A 16977-nucleotide genomic window follows, 5' to 3' on the forward strand; every position below is an offset into this window, starting at 1 on the left:
ATTTCCAAAATCAGATTATAATCTTTATACAGTGTCCCTGCTTAATCCATTTTAAAGTAGTAACCTCAATATCCCTCTAATATTTCATAAAGTTTCCTACTGCTACTCTTCTAAGATTATTGCATTTCAGTGAGTGATCAAATTGCCTGGTATTCTTCCTTGAGATTTGCTAAATAGAAGGTGATTAATGATTGCTATTTAATATTTAGGAAAAGTCAAACTCTGTAGGCTGCTGTATACCTTTTAAACATCTGCCTTCTCATGCATAGGGTGATTTAATCTCCAAGAGACAGAGTTGACATTAACAATGAGGGCATGTGTCTTCTGTGATGATAGCATCCAGACTACCTTTCCAAAAATGTATGTGTGTTTGTGGAGAAACAAAAAGACTGTACGTAGCTAAATAGAGTAACTAAAGCATACCTTCATTATCACTTTTTGTTCTAATACTGGTAACTCCTGAACAAATCTGATCTAAACAAAATCTGTTTAACTTGAAGAATGTCCTATTACCTACAGTAACAGGACAGCGAAGGAAAATTCTATTAAAAACTACTAAGTAGCAGTTCTAGCTAGAATAATATGCAATGTTTTAATATTATTCAATATAATATATAACCTAAAATATGTAATGCTTTTAAAGAGAGTTAAAATTAACCAAGGTAGCATTCAGCAAAGGAGAAACTGCTCCTTCTGAATACAGAGAGGTTCTGCCTTCATTTGAAGTGTCTCCAAAATGCTTCTGTAGGTTTGAAGTCTAGCATTTCATCTGTTGTGCTGACTGGAGAACTCAATACTGTTAGTCTTGTTTCAGCTCATGGTGGAGAGCTTGTAGGAAAGAACAGGAACCAAGTCTGTTACAGAGGTGGGTTGATAGCAAAGAACTTCATTCACTGACGGAAATAGTAGCTGTCACCAAGTGTGACTGGGTCAGCTTTGCTTTAGGTTTGTTAGGCAGGAGTGTAGGCACTTACTACCCCAGAATGGTTGGGTTGGAAGCGACCTTAAAGATCATCTAGTTCCAAGCCCCTGCCATGAGCATGGGTGGACAGGCCCACCTCTCAAGCCTGTCAGGGTCCCACTGGATGGCATCCCTTCTCTCCACGGATGGAGAGGATATATCCATATATCCATTACATTACAAATGAGCAGGCAAAATACATTTTCTGGATAATGGATGTCTGGATAATGTGCTGAAAGCAGACTGTAGCAGGACTGATGTTTTTCCTTCCTACTGCTTATGCCTTTGCAAATCATCAAACATATTTTGGGTTATTTTTCTTAGTGAAAAATACTGATCTGAATCTTAGTTATGTTATAAAAATTTGTTTCTGCAATAGTAGGAGCTGGGCACTTTCTAACGAAAGATGGCATTTTTGTCTCACTGTCCAGAGAGCAGTGATTTAAGAGAAATACAAATACGAAAGATTCATGATGCAGTGCATAAGCCCTGCCATATTTTTCTGCTCACTTTTATCTGTGAAAGGCCATAACAGAACCTGGAATGAATGGATGGATGTTGACAATAACACTTCATAGAGAACATCTTAAGAATCTTTGGGTTGGACTCCTATAGCATGTTTTGATCGTTTCTGTTGTGCATTTTAGTAGCAGTACATATGGGCAGAGCTCAATGGGTTTCTGAAGTGGATATAAATACAATGTTTTGTGCTATTTCTCAAACTGATGTTGTCAGAGTGCTTTTAAGCCCTCAGATTTTTCCAGGCTTTTCCTATTTTCTTCCTGTAAAGTAAGTTTTATAACTGTTTCTCCAGACTGAATGCCGTATTTGAAGTAGACACAGATCTCCAGAAGGATGTCCGGCTAAAAATTACAGCAGAAATGGCCTGGCCGTCCATACTTAGCTCACCACGCCATCTAAGCTTCCCTCTTACCAACACTAACAGTTCATCAGTAAGTTATTTTGTTGATGGTATCATTCTGTAAGCACTGCATTTTAATAACTATTTCTAATTACATTCATCCTAATGTAAACTTAAAAAAATTGTGTTTATGAACAGGAAGAAGAAATTTTTCTAGAGAATCCAGCTGATGTTCCTGTGCATGTTCAGTTCCTTCCTATTGCTCTGTATGCTAACCCATCCGCTTTTGTTGATAAGATGTTGGAACGGTAAGCATTGTTTTAGAGTACTTTGGGCATTCTCACTCTGCCGCAAAATGCATTTTGCAAAAACTGCATGCAGTATTTGGCAGCTGTGTTGGCAGTTACAGTGTTGGCCACTTTTAGAATTGAATCATGAGGCCAGTTGAGAACTGAATCTAGGCTGATTGCCATTGAACACACATCTGTATTTTTTGCTGAGCTAAAATTATGTTTAATTTCTTCCTTAACTTGATGGATGGGGGAGGGATGTAAAAAAAAAAAATCAAATGATCCTTTCAGCTGCGTATTGTTTGAGTCCTGCCATAGAGAGGTGAAATCCATGAAAGCAAGTTTGTTGTTATTTTCCCTGACGCAGAGGAAAAACAAAATGTACGTCTGTTTCAGGTTTAATTTGAGCAAGCCAGCTAATTTCAACCTGAGGACTCTAGAGTTCCAGGTCTTCAGAAACTGCGTAAGTATTTCAATGCTTTCTTTATATTTTTAAACTTTTAATGATTTTTTTTATGTTTTAATATGTGTTCAGTTGTATGTTTCTTCAAATGTGAAAAATGTGGTGCTTTTGTTGGATGCTCTCAGCAAATTGGGAAAAATAGTATTTCTTCAGATGTAACAGTTAAAATGTGACTTTTCTGTATGCTTACATTATAATACAGTTGTGGAAGTTACAGGAAAACTGTTTAATTATTCTTTTACTGATACAAGATTATTTTCTTCAGTGTAGTGGTTGCTAGTTCTAAAATTAGGAGAGTATTGAGTTTTCCATTGCTTTGTTCTTCAGGTGATTCAGGGTTTGTGGACAACTTTAAGTGCATACACTCTCTCGTATAGAGCATGCCATATCCTGAACACTTTCTTGCGCAATGGACATGCCTTTTCCCCTCTATTTGCACTTTGGTTTAGATTAACAGTTCAGTGCTTACAGTGTCTAAAAGCAAATTTAGCAAAATACACTTTTTTTCAATAGTTATTCTACTTTAAGTTTGCTTTTCCCCCTTTATACATTCCCAAAATATTTTAACAATGGAAGATCTTGAAGGATAGAAAGTGTTACTTAGTGGCTTAATGCTAATTTAGTGTTTAAATGCACATTTAAGAACCTCTGAACTCTCTGTTCTACTAGAACTTTATGAATCCACAGGGTGTAGTTTAGCTCAGTTCTGTCTTGCTGTGTTCTGCTTCTTAATAAATACAGATAGTTTATTTAGTAAGTAGGGGAATATATGTGCTATCAAACTTTCTGGTTAAAAAAAGGCCATTATGTCATTGGGTAGTACACTTCTTTATGACAAAACCAATTTTCTAACTAAAATAATATAATTTCTATCAAATATATGTAAGAAAATCCTATTTCTAAAAGTGTCATTTTGTTTTCCTTACTCTTTTAAGGTACAGCCACTACAGAGCCCTGCAGGACTTACAAAGGGAATGGCTCGTCATTCAGTTTTAAGCCTAATACTAAAACCTGGTGAGAGAAAGTCTGTCAAAGTAAAGTTCACTCCAGTTCTTAATAAAACTGTTTCATCGTTAATTGTTATCAGGTATGATAGATATTTCAAAACTGTCTGATGTTTTTCACTTGCATATAATATCATACTCATGATTAGCTGTTAATGAGAAACTGTCGCTATTACAATAATAGGTACAGAATCATATGTGTTTGGATAAAGATAAATGTAATTGTCATATGTTTTATAGTAATTAAACTGTATTCAGTACATATAAATATATAATCAACATCACAGAATCTTAGAATAGTCTGGATTGGAAGGGACCTTCGAAGGTCATCTAGTCCAACCCCCTGCAATAATCGGGGACATCTTCAACTAAATCAGGTTGCTCAGAGCCCTCAAATGTTTCCAGGAATGGGTTATCTACCACTGCTCTGGACAACCTGTGCAAGTGCCTCACCACTGTCGTTGTAAGTTTCTTCCTTGTATCTAATCTAAGTCTGCCCTCTTTCAGTTTAAAACCATTACCCCTTGTTCTGTCACGACAGGCCCTACTGAAAAGTCTGCCCCCATCTTTCTTATAAGCCCCCTTTAAATACTGAAAGGCCTCAATGAGGTCTCCCTGGAGCCTTCTCTTCTCCAGGCTGAACAACCCCAATGGTCTCACCTGCCTTCATTAAAGAGCTGCTCCAGCCCTCTGATCTGTACCCACTCAAGCAGGTCCATGTTCCTCTTGTGTTTGGGGGCCCCAGAGCTGAACACGGTACTGCAGGTACTGTTCTCACGAGAGCAGAGGAGGCAGGCAGGATCACCTCCTTTGACCTGCTGGTCACACTGCTTTTGATGCTGCCCAGGAGGCAGTTGGCCTTCTGGGCTGCAAATGGACACTGCTGGCTCATGTTCAGTTTTTCATCCACCAGTACTTGATGACTTGAATTCTTAAATACATTCTATGCTGTCTTGAAAGTAGGGACTCTAGTCATAGATGCCATTTGCAAGATCAAGCTGCAATGTAGTTCAATCTTTCTAGTAAAGAGCTCTGTTTGAATAACTATTTCACTTTTGTATCAGGTATGATGCGTTAATATAATGTTGAAATATGAACTTTAACTAGTACTCCATTGGGGTTTTTATTTGTATGCTATGTTGTGATTTCTTAAGGTTCTGTCTTGCAAACACTGTGCTTGAGATCCCCACTGTTTACTTCCATATTGTGAGGAATTAAGTGTGGAACTGCTTATATTGCTGTCCTCTAGGTTTGGGATGTAACTTCATAGTCTGTGGAGAAGCTTGCAGGGCCAATAGACTGCATAATCCTTTCACGGATGTTTCTCCTTTTTCTTTGTACACAGAAATAATTTGACTGTAATAGATGCCATAATGGTACAAGGACAAGGAACGACTGAGAGCTTGAAGGTTGCAGGCAAACCTCCTGGTCCAGGAAGTTCTTTACGCTTTAAAATTACAGAAGCATTATTAAAAGACTGTTCAGAAAGTGAGTATTTCTTGGGCTGCTCTGCTGAGCAGAAAAGAACTTGCATTCTATACGTACAACTTGAAATGTGTGGAAATACGTTTCCTGTTCTAGTGCCCCAGAAGTTTAAATCATCTGAATACAGTAAAATTGGTTCTCTAGGCATAAAAATAAGTATTTTAGCTTTTTTGTTTAATTTGAAAGTCAAGAAAGAGGAAACAAAAGCCCTTCATCCACTAAAATCCAATGAGAGGAGGTGAAGATCCTAGTATATTTAATAGGATAATCTCCAATTCCTAAATTTAAGACAAATTGGATCACAGATGTAACTTTCTGTATGTTCTTTTTCCCTCACACCTTCAGAATGTTTATGCACATAGCCAGCAGGGAAAAAGATAGGGTATGTTCCTTGATAAAAATTAAATCCCAACAAGAGTCTACTCTGGGGTCAGAGGTTTTTCGCTCTGTGGCCACAGGCTTGCTTCTGAGAGGTCAGCTAAGAGTACAGCTAAGAGTACCTGTATTGCTAAAAAGAACTGGTAAAAGAGGCTTAGTCATATCTTGGTTGTATCTGGTATGGAGATGTTTCTCCTTTGCTGCTTTGCAGCTCTCCAGGCATATTTGTAAGGTGCCATGTTAATTATTATTTGAGATTATATCCCTATTTTTGAGGGATCAGTAAGAAAACTTCAGGTAAAGCTTAGTCATTACCTCTTACATGTTGTGGTTCAGGTATTTGTTAGCTAATAAGATAAGTGTAGCTGTCATGGTTTAACCCCAGCTAGCAACTAAGTACCATGCAGCTACTTGCCCACTCCCCATCCCCTGCCCCCTATGGTGGGATGGGGAAGAGAACCAGAAAAAAGGTAAAACTTACAAGTTGAGATAAGAACGGTTTAATAATTGAAATAAAGTATTATAATAATGATTGGAGGGAGGAGGGCTGAGGAGGAGGAGGAGAATAAAACCCAAGTGAAAAAAACACAAGTGATGCATAATACAAATGCTCACCACCCGCTGACTGATATCCAGCCTGACCCAAGCACTGATCTGGGCCTTCTCAGTGACTCCACCCAGTTTATATACTGGGCATGACATGCTGTCCTGTCTCTGCTCCCTCCTGGCTCCTCCTGCCCCTCCTCACTGGCAGAGCATGAAAGACTGAAAAGTCCTTGATTTACAGTAAGCATTACTTAGCCACAAGTAAAACACTGGTGTGTTATCAGCATTATCCTAAACCTAAAGCCAAAATACAGCACTGCACCAGCTAATAGGAAGAAAAGTAACACTATCCCTGCCAAAACCAGGACAGTATCTCAGCTGTGGATTTTATTTTTGAGAGACAAAAGAGTAAGCTTTAATGCTCATGCTCTGACTTTTGACAGAGTACCAGGCTGCTGAGCAGTACATCAAAGAACTTTACAGCTTAGATGTTTTGCTTTGGGTTTGTTTTTTTTCTGTCTGTGAGGCAGTAGTGCTGTCAGAGGTTTGAAGGTTTCTGTTTTGTCCCCAGTGAGTAAGAGTGCTCTGGAATTGCACACATTCCCTACCTTGACAGTGATGAGTCTGGCTGCAGAGATACATTCCTGCAGGTTACGTAAAGATTTCCATGGGCCTCGCTAGCCCCTTTCCTGCTACAGTACCGACAGGACTCTTCTGCTCTAGAATCTAATATAGTGAAGGATATTTGTCTAGCACAATGCTAACCGCTTTCTGCTGTTTGTTCCTAGAAATGAAATACAAAGAACCGAATTTCACACTGAGAAGAACATTTAAAGTGGAAAACACAGGGCAGCTGCAGATTAATGTGAAAACCATGGAAATCAGTGGCTACACATGTGAAGGATATGGATTTAAAGTAGTTAACTGTCACGAGTTTGCACTAAGTGCCAATGCCTCTAAAGACATTGTCATATTGTAAGTGAGATACAAGTGAGAGATACAGATTTACATGTGGGTTTGGTGGGCTGCAGTAAGTGGAAAAGAGCCTTTAGTCTAAGGATTATTACCTTATTGCACAGCATTTCAGTCTTAAATGTTTTGTCTGTTGCCTTAAGGGTAATAATTCTTTAACTCTGTCAGTTTTTATTGTAAAAGATCTTTACACCTAACACTGATCTTTTAACTGCTTGGATGTAAAGTTAACTATTCAGAGTACAGTATCTAAACAGTTCAGAAGATGCTTCTGTTCTGTGAGGATATACAAGATACTGCAGGCAGTGAAGCTTCACTAGGATTTTGCACCAATCCTAGTTTGTGATGAGACAGGGATGTAGGGGTGATGTTTTTGAACAGGCATGCTGTTGTGACTTAAAAGTGAAGTGCTTAAAAACTTCATAGCTCACATAATGGTCAGTTCCATTGCTTCCTTACAGCTGCTGTTAATATTTTTTTACTGCATCCATAGCTTTATTGTAACAGATTTGGTCAAAACTTATTTTCAGTTCTTATATCTTCATACCGTGTATCAGAGGTAATCTAGTGTCAGATGTGTGAAGTATAGGTGTTTATGAACTTAGTGAAGCATATCTTGAGGTATTTGAAAGACACTCCTAAGTGTTTTTAGGCTAATTGTGAGGATGGTTATTAGTTGTACCAATAGGGCTGTTTGTTATAAATATTTGATTGGGATGCCAGTCATGGCAGTAATTGGTGAAGCTGTTTGTTTGTTTTGTTTTAATTTATGATTAATATCAATTACCTCAAACTTTCATATGTTCGTATTAAACTTTCTGACATGCTTTACTTTGGTTTCAGGTTTACACCTGATTTCACTGCTTCCAGAGTTATACGGGAGTTAAAATTCATCACTGCAGGAGGTTCTGAATTTGTATTTATCTTGAACGCATCTCTTCCATATCACATGTTAGCAACGTGTGCAGAAGCACTACCCAGACCCAACTGGGAACTGGCACTGTACATAATCATCTCAGGAATAATGAGGTAGTGTGTGTGTCTGTTCTTACTAGTATGTGCACACAAGCTACCACTGCTTGCATACAGGTTATAGAGAAGGAGATACTATATTTAGTGTGTACTACCATTGATGTAAAATTGTATTTGTGTAAAATTATTGGTGTGAAAAAACCCCAACAGGGTGAGGTCAGAAAGGAGAAGAGAGAAACACTCCTATGGATTGTGTGTGAACTAAAAGTTTAAGGCTGAGGAGTACTGACTTCGTGCTCAGACCAAGGGCAAAATGGCTGTCCCCCATCCCTGGCAATGTTCAAGGCCAGGTTGGACAGGGCTTTGGGGGACCTGGTCTAGTGGAAGGTGTCTCTGCTCATGCCAGGGGAGTTGGAACTGAATGAGCTTTAAGGTCCCTTCCAACCCAGACCATTCTATGATACTATAAAATAATACACTTCTGGCTTGGGTCTATTTCCTAAAGTGATGTACGTACTCCTGTGTACTCTGGTAATGTGTAAGGCTTTTGATGAATTAAGCCAAACTTGAATTAAGTATTAAAGCACTGCTAACCATGAATTCCCATGGGAATTTAAGCATCCTTCTGGAGTATCATGCTTTAGAGAGATAGGAGGCAGTGACTGTAATGAGCTTAGCAGATGCCTTGGATGAATTATAAACTTTGCTGCCACTTGTATGTGACAGGCAACTGGTGATACTAATAATGGAATTTCTGAGAACTGAAGGGTTTTGTTTGCAACACTGTGCACTTGGAGGTTACATAGTAGCATATTAGTGCAGTTTTTTGTCAGCAAGCAGATGTGTTAGCTATGACTGGTTGAAATATGAGTTGAAAATTCCACCGCATTTTCCTAGTCTAGCCTCTACCTATCTATATCTATTTGAAATCTGAGGTTATAAACAGCATGTCCCTGCTCACGTCTTGAATGAGAGACATTTTCCCCCACTCTCTTTACCCAGAGAAAGTCCTGGCATAGACACTTAGCAGCTAAGTTGTTACTTACCAGTAACAGCAAATGCTGTTCTCCTTTGTCATTAGTGTTAAGCTTCTATCTTAGTGTGAGATGGATTGCTGCTGTAGATACCTATGATGAAAAAGGGGTCTTTCTGTGTGCTGCAGATCCAAAGCATTATCACAGACATATACTAGTCCTGCTCTTTTTTTTTTATTCACTAAGATGCTGGCTCTGGCGTTTTTGCTGTACTGTATTGCACTGATGTTCAGTTTGGCTCTTCTCTGTTTCCTTTGAGGGACTGATAAAAGAAAGTTACTGCCTGCTACATTTTCTTTTCTGACTCTTCAGTCCTCTCCTAAGTAATGCAGTGTTAGTTAGGAAACTGCGTTTTCCTAAGTAACAGGAAAATTCCATCCACTTAGGTAACTTTGTTTCCTTGCTCATACTGCATTACTTAGGAAAGTGCTGAGTAAGTGGCTTTCTTCTGTACATTTGCTAGAAATTTTAAAGTTTACTTTCTCTTTAGTTTATTGATAGCATGAATAACACTTGTCAGTTTACAGGTGTAGCTTACGGGGGTAATTTTATATGTACTGTATGTGTTAATTAGGCTTTACAAAAGAATACAGAACACTAATACTTTCCCTCACTACATCTTTTTCCTGTAAGTACAAAACCTCCTTAGCAGCAAACTAGAGAAGAGACCTGATGTAACTATTTCATAATATTCCAAGGATTTTGTGCATAGGCAGCCTCTGATTTTTAGGATGCTGTCACATTGGGGTTTGCTAGTTGCCTCTAAAACAATACTTCCATATTGTTGTGAAGCTGTCCTTAATTTTGGAATGAACAACTGTAGGAGTTTGTCCAGTTCATATTTTTATTGCTGCCTTCCCTAAATCACTATTGGTTTGGATTGTTACCATACTTGTGGTTCCAAGGTTTTAAGTCAAACTTAATGGGGTATGTAGAAATGCAACAAAGGAGCCAGTCCTTTTTGTGAAGAATTTGCCAGCTGGGCATATGTGTGCTCCAAGATAAAACCGTGTTGTGGGGGGTGGAAGAGGGATGGACCCAGATAGTTCTTGGGTGTCCAGACCCTGTTACTGCTCACTGTGTGGTGTTCCTCACACTAATTTGTTTTGGCATTTCAATGACTGAACACTTCCGGCTAGTTCCACTTTTTTTTTTTTTTTCCTTTTCAATAATAATAGTTTTGAAAGTCAAAACCCCCAAAGCACCGCTGCTCCCACCCCCACCAGCCCAACACCAGACAGGGCAGTTAAAAAGACGCAGAACAAGATTTGTTCTAGTTTTCATTTCAAAGCTCATATTCGTTTATCAAAACACCAAAGTTGACCTCAGCAGAGGGAGTGGAGTCCTTACCCAGAGAGTGGCAGAGGAGGTGAAGTGAAAAAGAGTCAGCTCAAGGTGACCTTTTGCTGCAGCCTCCCCTGTACAGCCTCTACATAGCCCAGCATTGATGCCATGGAGGGGGGTGCCAGGGGGCTGAGGGTAAGGTGCCACCCAGTGCACCAAAACCCTGTGCACTTCATTCCGAGCTTGTGTAGCACTATGGTGGTTGAGATGTGATGCTCTTGTTGGTATCAGTCTTGTAAAACTTTCAACTAGCCTCATGGATTAGCAATTAACAAGTGAAAGAGATTATGTCTTATTCCTTACATCCCAAAGATAATTCTATTTTTGATGGCATGGCACCCAAAGCAAGAATTACTCCTTTGAGTAATAGTTTATGTAAGCTTGTCTGAAAAATCCGCCTATTTCTCTAACTTCTCTCTTGCTTATTAACATCTTGGATGAAAGTTATCTTTCCAACCTTCTCCCATCTGGTTCTGCATCTAGAATCCTTTTTAATCCTTGTGGCAGGGGAAAAACACACTGATAACCAGCTATCAACAGCTGACTTGGTCTCCAGAGTTGCTTGTATTTTTGGTGACAGTTAAAAGGTGGTATCTTCTGGAGTAGATTCTTTCAGCTAACATAAAGCAAGAGGTATCTCGTCCTTTTCTGTGAATTGATGCTGGGTTTCATACATTTGGCTTAAAAACTGGCAGTCAGAACAGGGGGGAGAACGGAAACTGAAGTTGCTAATTTAAGGTTCTTTTCTCATAAACTTTCTAGGGTAATAGGCAAGGCAAGCTTTAGTCATCGTCACTGTGTCTCCTCCCACCTGTTAGAAGATGAAAGCAATAGCAGTGCAATGAAGGTCTCTGCAGTGATTTTATTGCTTCATTCAAAAATGTAGTTCACTGCAGTGCATTATGTAAGTGGAGAACTCCCAACACGGTATTGCAGCAGATGCAGTTAGTTGTAAAAGCCCTTGAAATAGTGCTCTGGAATTTTACTTCCCTGAGCAACAGTACAACTCTCTGCAGAGGGTCTCTGCTTTTAAATGGGATCGCACCCACAAGCTGCGAGAGCTGACCACTTGGAAGCCATTTTAATGCTTTAATTATATATCTTTCTTTTTCTTTTGGATTAATATTCTTGGCAACTGCGTGTCAGATTTGCGTCTAGCTTCCATTCTCAGTGTCAGTGATGTGTAATATCATGCTAGATTCATGCATTTTATGTTTCTATCAGACAAAGGTGTGGTTTGGATGCTATTTTCAGTACCAGATACAATCTTTTTGCCTCGTGTGATTAGATTCATTTTCCTTAAAATGCTCAAAACTAAGAAATACTGAGATGACTGCCTCTCTTCTCTGCAGTGTACTCTTTCTCTTGGTAATTGGAACAGCCTATCTAGAAGCTCAAGGAATTTGGGAGCCATTTAGGAGACGCTTGTCCTTTGAGGCCTCAAACCCTCCCTTTGATATGGGAAGGCCACTTGATCTCAGGAGAATAGTTGGAATTTCATCTGATGGAAAGTAAGTATACATTTGGGGGTTTTGTGGAATGTTTTCCTCTTTTTTTCCTCCTTACTTATAAGGCCAATAAAAAAGTAATACTTCAGAACAGGTGAATAAATTAAGATCCTCACAGTTACTTATAAAAGATGGCTTGGATAAAAAGATGGATTTCGTGTTTGAGAAATTCTCATCTTTTGGGGAAAAAAGGAGAGGAAAAAAACCCCACCGAAACCAAACCCTGTCAAGCTTCCTGTTAATCTTCTCCAAAAAGAAAGGTGTTCCTTTCAGAAGTTCCTACCTTTGGTGTCTTCAGTTCAAAAACTACTTTCTCCTTTCAGTGTTCTCTCCAACATATATATTGACTGTCACTGTACTGGAGTTTCGTTCATATGTACAGTGAGCAAGCGCACAGGAAATAGCAAAGGCTGCTGACGTGACAAACAAGTTCTAGGCATTTTTGCCAGTTATACGCCAAGAACAGTGTAGTTCAAGGTTTCCATTGGGCATAGTGATTTTTTTTTTCATGTGGAAGAATGGAAACTTGTAGAGTATCTTTAAACACTTGTTGCTCTTCCAGCTTGAACACACTTGGATCAGATTCTAATCACAGTTCATCCAGAGGGATCTATGGAACAGGCAGTTCATCTTCACGATCCAGTGCAGGGAATCATAAACAATGCAATGCAACAGCACACCTTCACAGCAATAGAAATGCACCAGATGCTGAAAACATCAAATCCAAACCCAGTTCAAGCATACCTAACAGGACTTCAGCACAAGGAGCTTCCATGCAGTCAATGAACAGAGCCGGGGGCCCGTTTACCTTGGATTCAGGTGCCACAGCTCAGACTCATGCTGCAGGCAAAAGAGCCAAGGGGATGAGGCAGAACCAGCAGCTGATGCAGCAGCAGGCAGCAGCTTTGGCAGAGCAGCCCCTCCAACAACCCCTTGCACCTGGGCAACAGCAGCAAGAGCAGCAAACTGAAGGTGCTTTGCCACAGCTCACGCTCCTCAGCCCACCTCACAGCGAATGTGCCAGGAGCAGAAGGCACAGCTCAGAGGACTCGGATCTAACCGGGCTCATAGAAACTATGGAAAAAGACTTTGACCACCCAGAATCCCCTCCCCCGGATGTGTTTACAGAGCAGCCCCCATCTCCACTAGCAAAAAACAAAGGTAATGCAATTCTGCTTGCTTTTTTTTTTTTTAATGGGATGATTCATTATATAAGCCACAGAACAAGATTTAGTCAACTGTAAAGGTCATGTTTTCATAGCATGGAAAGTGATAGCTTCTCAGCTGTTCCCTACTCTGCTGGATGTGCCTGTGTCTTGAACACTTCATTTGTTTTATGGCAGTGACATTCTCTACAATGCTAGCTTGTGATTCTTCATGCAGTGTTTTGGGAATGTTTTGATGAAAGCAGGTGTGAATATTTAAGCATCTGACTCTCTGAAGAAGAAAGATTCTTTTAGTTGGTATTCCTTTGTCTTTGGGTTGGCTTCCATCCCTCATACCTCCAGTGTTTGTACTTGGGGCTTGAGGAAAGGAAAAGGAAGTTACCCTAGTGTGTTAGGAAAACAAACGGGGAGAGAGGGAGATGGGCATAACCCTGTGGGTGTTGCTTGGGAATGGAATTTGTCATGCCCAGACTTGCCATTGTAGAAAATCCTTGATGATAGAGGGTCAGCAAATGAATATACAGCACCTGTGCTTATAAGTAGCATTCATCTTTGCATGAGATTAGTTTGAATTGTTTATGCATTTCTTCAGTTGTCTAATGCTTAAAATAATGTGTTGCAGTTCATAGATTATCTACGTTCAGACTTATAAAATTGTCGGTTATATTCCTTCTTATAAACCCTTCATTAGAGCAGAACTTCTAATCATGCTTCTTGTAATAGCTATTTCAGTTGTGTCCTAGGGTTATGTGGTTATAAATGTATGTTTGATTCTAATGAATTTTTCACCTTTTCCTAACAACTCTGTTGCACAGAAACAGTGCTGGTGCTGTGTTCCTTATTAAAGTTAAGAAAATGAATGTGGAAAGGCATATAAAGCCTGAAGCCACCTGTATGATCATGTGCCACCAAGACGAAAGCTTCACTCTTGTTAAGCAGCAATGAGCAGAAAGTTCTTAAATCAGTTCAGAGTGGATGTGATAATGCAGGGGTTCCATTTTTTTTTGGCATGACTTTCCTGCTGTGCAACTTTCTTCTAACTACGAATTCATTCAGATAAATTCATGGTTTTTCTCCTGTTAGAGAGGCTTTGCTTTACTTGTGCTTTGACGTGGTGGTATGCTGAATATTTAACCATATTCTGTATTGCAAAATACATTATGAATGTTACAGTTTGCGGTTCAGATAGTTTTCTTGACCTCTTCATCATCTTAGATGAATAAATGAGATTTATGCATGTCGATTGCTTTTTGGACAGGCTTTATAAAAAAAACCCCAACAGTATCTGTAAACCGTAACTTGACTCACAAAAGCTCCATGCATCCAATAAAACCCAACCATCTCCATTTGCTCTCTTTAAAAATGTAAAACCGCAGGGGAAGTTCCGATATCTGTCTGGATCTGCATACCTATACTGCTGTCTGGCTTTGTCTGAATAACTAGAACTGTACTCGCAGACATCTGCAGAAGCAGCAGCTTCTGGACTACAACTGCCTGTCTCAACATCCCATGCAGGATTCCTGTCTCCATAGTGTTCTGTTTCAGCTTCCTGAAACTTGGATCCTAGCAGACTGCTGTAGAGGCTAGATTAGTATTTTGTCAAACAGCTGCTTCACGTTACATTTTTATGTCATGCTAACATTTTACATAGGTTTTCTAATGATGAACATTAAACTGTTTAGCAATCCCAAATGAAGACTAAATTTGAATTAAATCTTAGAATGAGGCCTTCTGAGGCATATCCCCAATGCCCGCAATCAGCTGGAAGCTGACCTTTTGAACATTTCCATACAAAGATCCACTTGTATTCACACTTCTATTTGTATTCACACTAAAAGGAATATTTTATCTCTGATGTTTTTATAGCTGTTGATAGTGAAAACATTAAGTCTGAAAAAAACCCAAAGTTTGAAGGCACTTCCCTTTGGTATGTATTTGGTATTTGACAAAATACTGAAGGCAAATTTACGTTTTGGTACAAACTTTACCTGAGGGGCATTTTGCCAAATGAAATAGGACAGCTATCATTGTGCCAGGACCTTAATTTGGAAGGTTCTTAAACCTCTACGTTTTGAGCTTATCCTATGCTTCGTTTCAGTTAGCCTGTAGAAATTGCAGGGAAAAATGTAATTGTTCCAGTAGCTTTATTTACTTGTATGGGGATTGCTTCAAGAAAATTGTTTAAACATCCCCTGGAGTGTTTAACGCATTGTTTCCCCTACTTGGAGATGCAGTAACGCTTTGATGTGTCAAGCCAAACTATTTCACAGTCAGCTTCGTCAGACCTCGTAGAATAGTCTACTCTGAAAAAATTAAATATGTCAAGGGGAGAAAATATGGTTGGGAGGGAGATTTTCAGGTTTGTGGAGGTGGGGTTTTATACATCTTTGCTAAAATACTATTAGTGATTTTTCTCACCTGCTCTAGTTTTACTGCAAGTTGTGTTTGGTTTGGTTTTCTTTTTAACTGACAAACATGCTAATGATTTCTGTTCTTCACTTGTTTGGATTATAAAGCTTGTGCCAGCTTCTGCAGTTCAAATCTAGTCTTACATAGTTAAACTGTCAGATTGGATTTTGAGGTGTTTAAAAGGAATGCCAGGACCAGAGCAGAGAAGAATCACAGTAGCCAGGTGTCCACCATCTACAGAGAGGCAACAGAGGTGGGGCTTAGGAGCATAAATGTGATGGTGGAGATCAGGGTTCATCAGGTGTGATGCTATTGCTCACATTTGGTCTGAGGTGGCTGTAAATGGTTGGTGTATTGAAACAAATGATGAATTTCAGAGGCTTAATCATGTTTGTCACCCTCCAAAATGAAGTGAATTAGCCCATCTCCTGAGCACTGCTACTGAAAACTGAAGCATCCTTGCCTTCCTAGGGAAAGGGAAAATGCTTCAGCGGAAGGCTAAGCCACAGAAGAAGCGGGAAGAAAAGGACAGAAGAGGGAAAGGAAAGCAACAGGATGATGAACTGAAGGACTCCTTGGCAGATGATGATAGTTCTTCAACCACAACCGAAACCTCCAACCCAGATACAGAACCACTTCTCAAAGAGGTATGGCACTGCTCATAAAAGGAGGCTCTTGTTTAGCTGGTGGATCACCTGTTAAAGGTGGAACAGTCTCTTCTCACCACACCACCCCCAGCTTTTGTATAAAACCTAACAAAGGAAGAACGTTAATTTAAAAATACCTCTCCCAACTCTCGCCTTCACTTCTTCTCTGTAAGATTTGTTCATCTGTGAGTGTGAACATGCTTGAATCATGCAGTCTGAGGACTGAACATGCCTGAGTGACTGGCTTCAATAAGTTGCTGGTTGTCAGCAGCATCGGGGTAATTGTCTCTCCACACACTCCTAGCCTATTCTATTTGCAGACTGAAATGCCAACATACGGACATCAATTTTACTCAATAATTAAGGTGCAGGCTAAAGCCATGCATTTCAACAGTTACAAAGGGTCAATTCAGGGGTGCTAATTTGTCAGCAGGTAGTTAACTGACTTGCTTTTGACAGTACCCCTACCTTTATATTACTCATTTGGCTTACATGCTTCTAAGTAATAGACTAAAGCTCTAAGAATTTGTGTGGTGGTCAGGTTGTTGTAAATGTTCTGTCCTAAAGCTTGTGCTAGGAGAACCAACCAAAGCAAAGGCAATGGCAAAGAGAATACCAAGCCTAATTTTTGACATGTCTTAAATTTGAACTTTGGAAAAGTTAAGATAGGGATTCAAGCTGGGAGGTGGGGTGTAGAAATCCATGTAGTGTCTTTTAAAAGTTACGGTTTAGAAGGTGATTTGAAAATCACCTTTGATTTTTCGGGATGGCTATTTGACACTGCACTTAGAAATGCAGTTAAAAAAGCTAATAAATTGGGTGGTGAAGTTGCTCCTATTCTTTGCTTGGTGGAAGAATTTGTTTCAGATGGCCAGGGCTGTGCACAACAAGTGCAGCATAGGTCTTTTGAAGCAGACTCAGAGGCCATGGCCTGAG

The 16977-nt window shown here is 39.6% G+C and overlaps 1 protein-coding gene across 8 annotated transcripts in view; it reads left to right on the forward strand.

Annotated features, from left to right (window-relative positions):
* TMEM131 (transmembrane protein 131) overlaps nucleotides 1-16977 on the forward strand; it is a 100650-nt gene that overhangs the window by 72951 nt on the left and 10722 nt on the right. For 7 of the 8 annotated variants that reach the window (XM_080613351.1, XM_080613353.1, XM_080613354.1 and 4 more), the window contains 10 exons: nucleotides 1776-1914; nucleotides 2022-2131; nucleotides 2510-2576; nucleotides 3512-3663; nucleotides 4926-5068; nucleotides 6778-6964; nucleotides 7805-7990; nucleotides 11664-11822; nucleotides 12382-12980; nucleotides 15866-16041. In XM_080613351.1, coding sequence (XP_080469477.1) covers nucleotides 1776-1914; nucleotides 2022-2131; nucleotides 2510-2576; nucleotides 3512-3663; nucleotides 4926-5068; nucleotides 6778-6964; nucleotides 7805-7990; nucleotides 11664-11822; nucleotides 12382-12980; nucleotides 15866-16041 — 1918 coding nt within the window. Of the gene's footprint in view, nucleotides 1-1775; nucleotides 1915-2021; nucleotides 2132-2509; nucleotides 2577-3511; nucleotides 3664-3985; nucleotides 4044-4925; nucleotides 5069-6777; nucleotides 6965-7804; nucleotides 7991-11663; nucleotides 11823-12381; nucleotides 12981-15865; nucleotides 16042-16977 lie in introns of all 8 variants that reach the window. The other variant, XM_080613352.1, reaches the window with a different exon arrangement.

Source organism: Psittacula echo (genome assembly GCF_963264785.1).
Source record: "Psittacula echo genome assembly, chromosome: 3".
Taxonomy (NCBI): Eukaryota; Metazoa; Chordata; class Aves; order Psittaciformes; family Psittacidae; genus Psittacula; species Psittacula echo.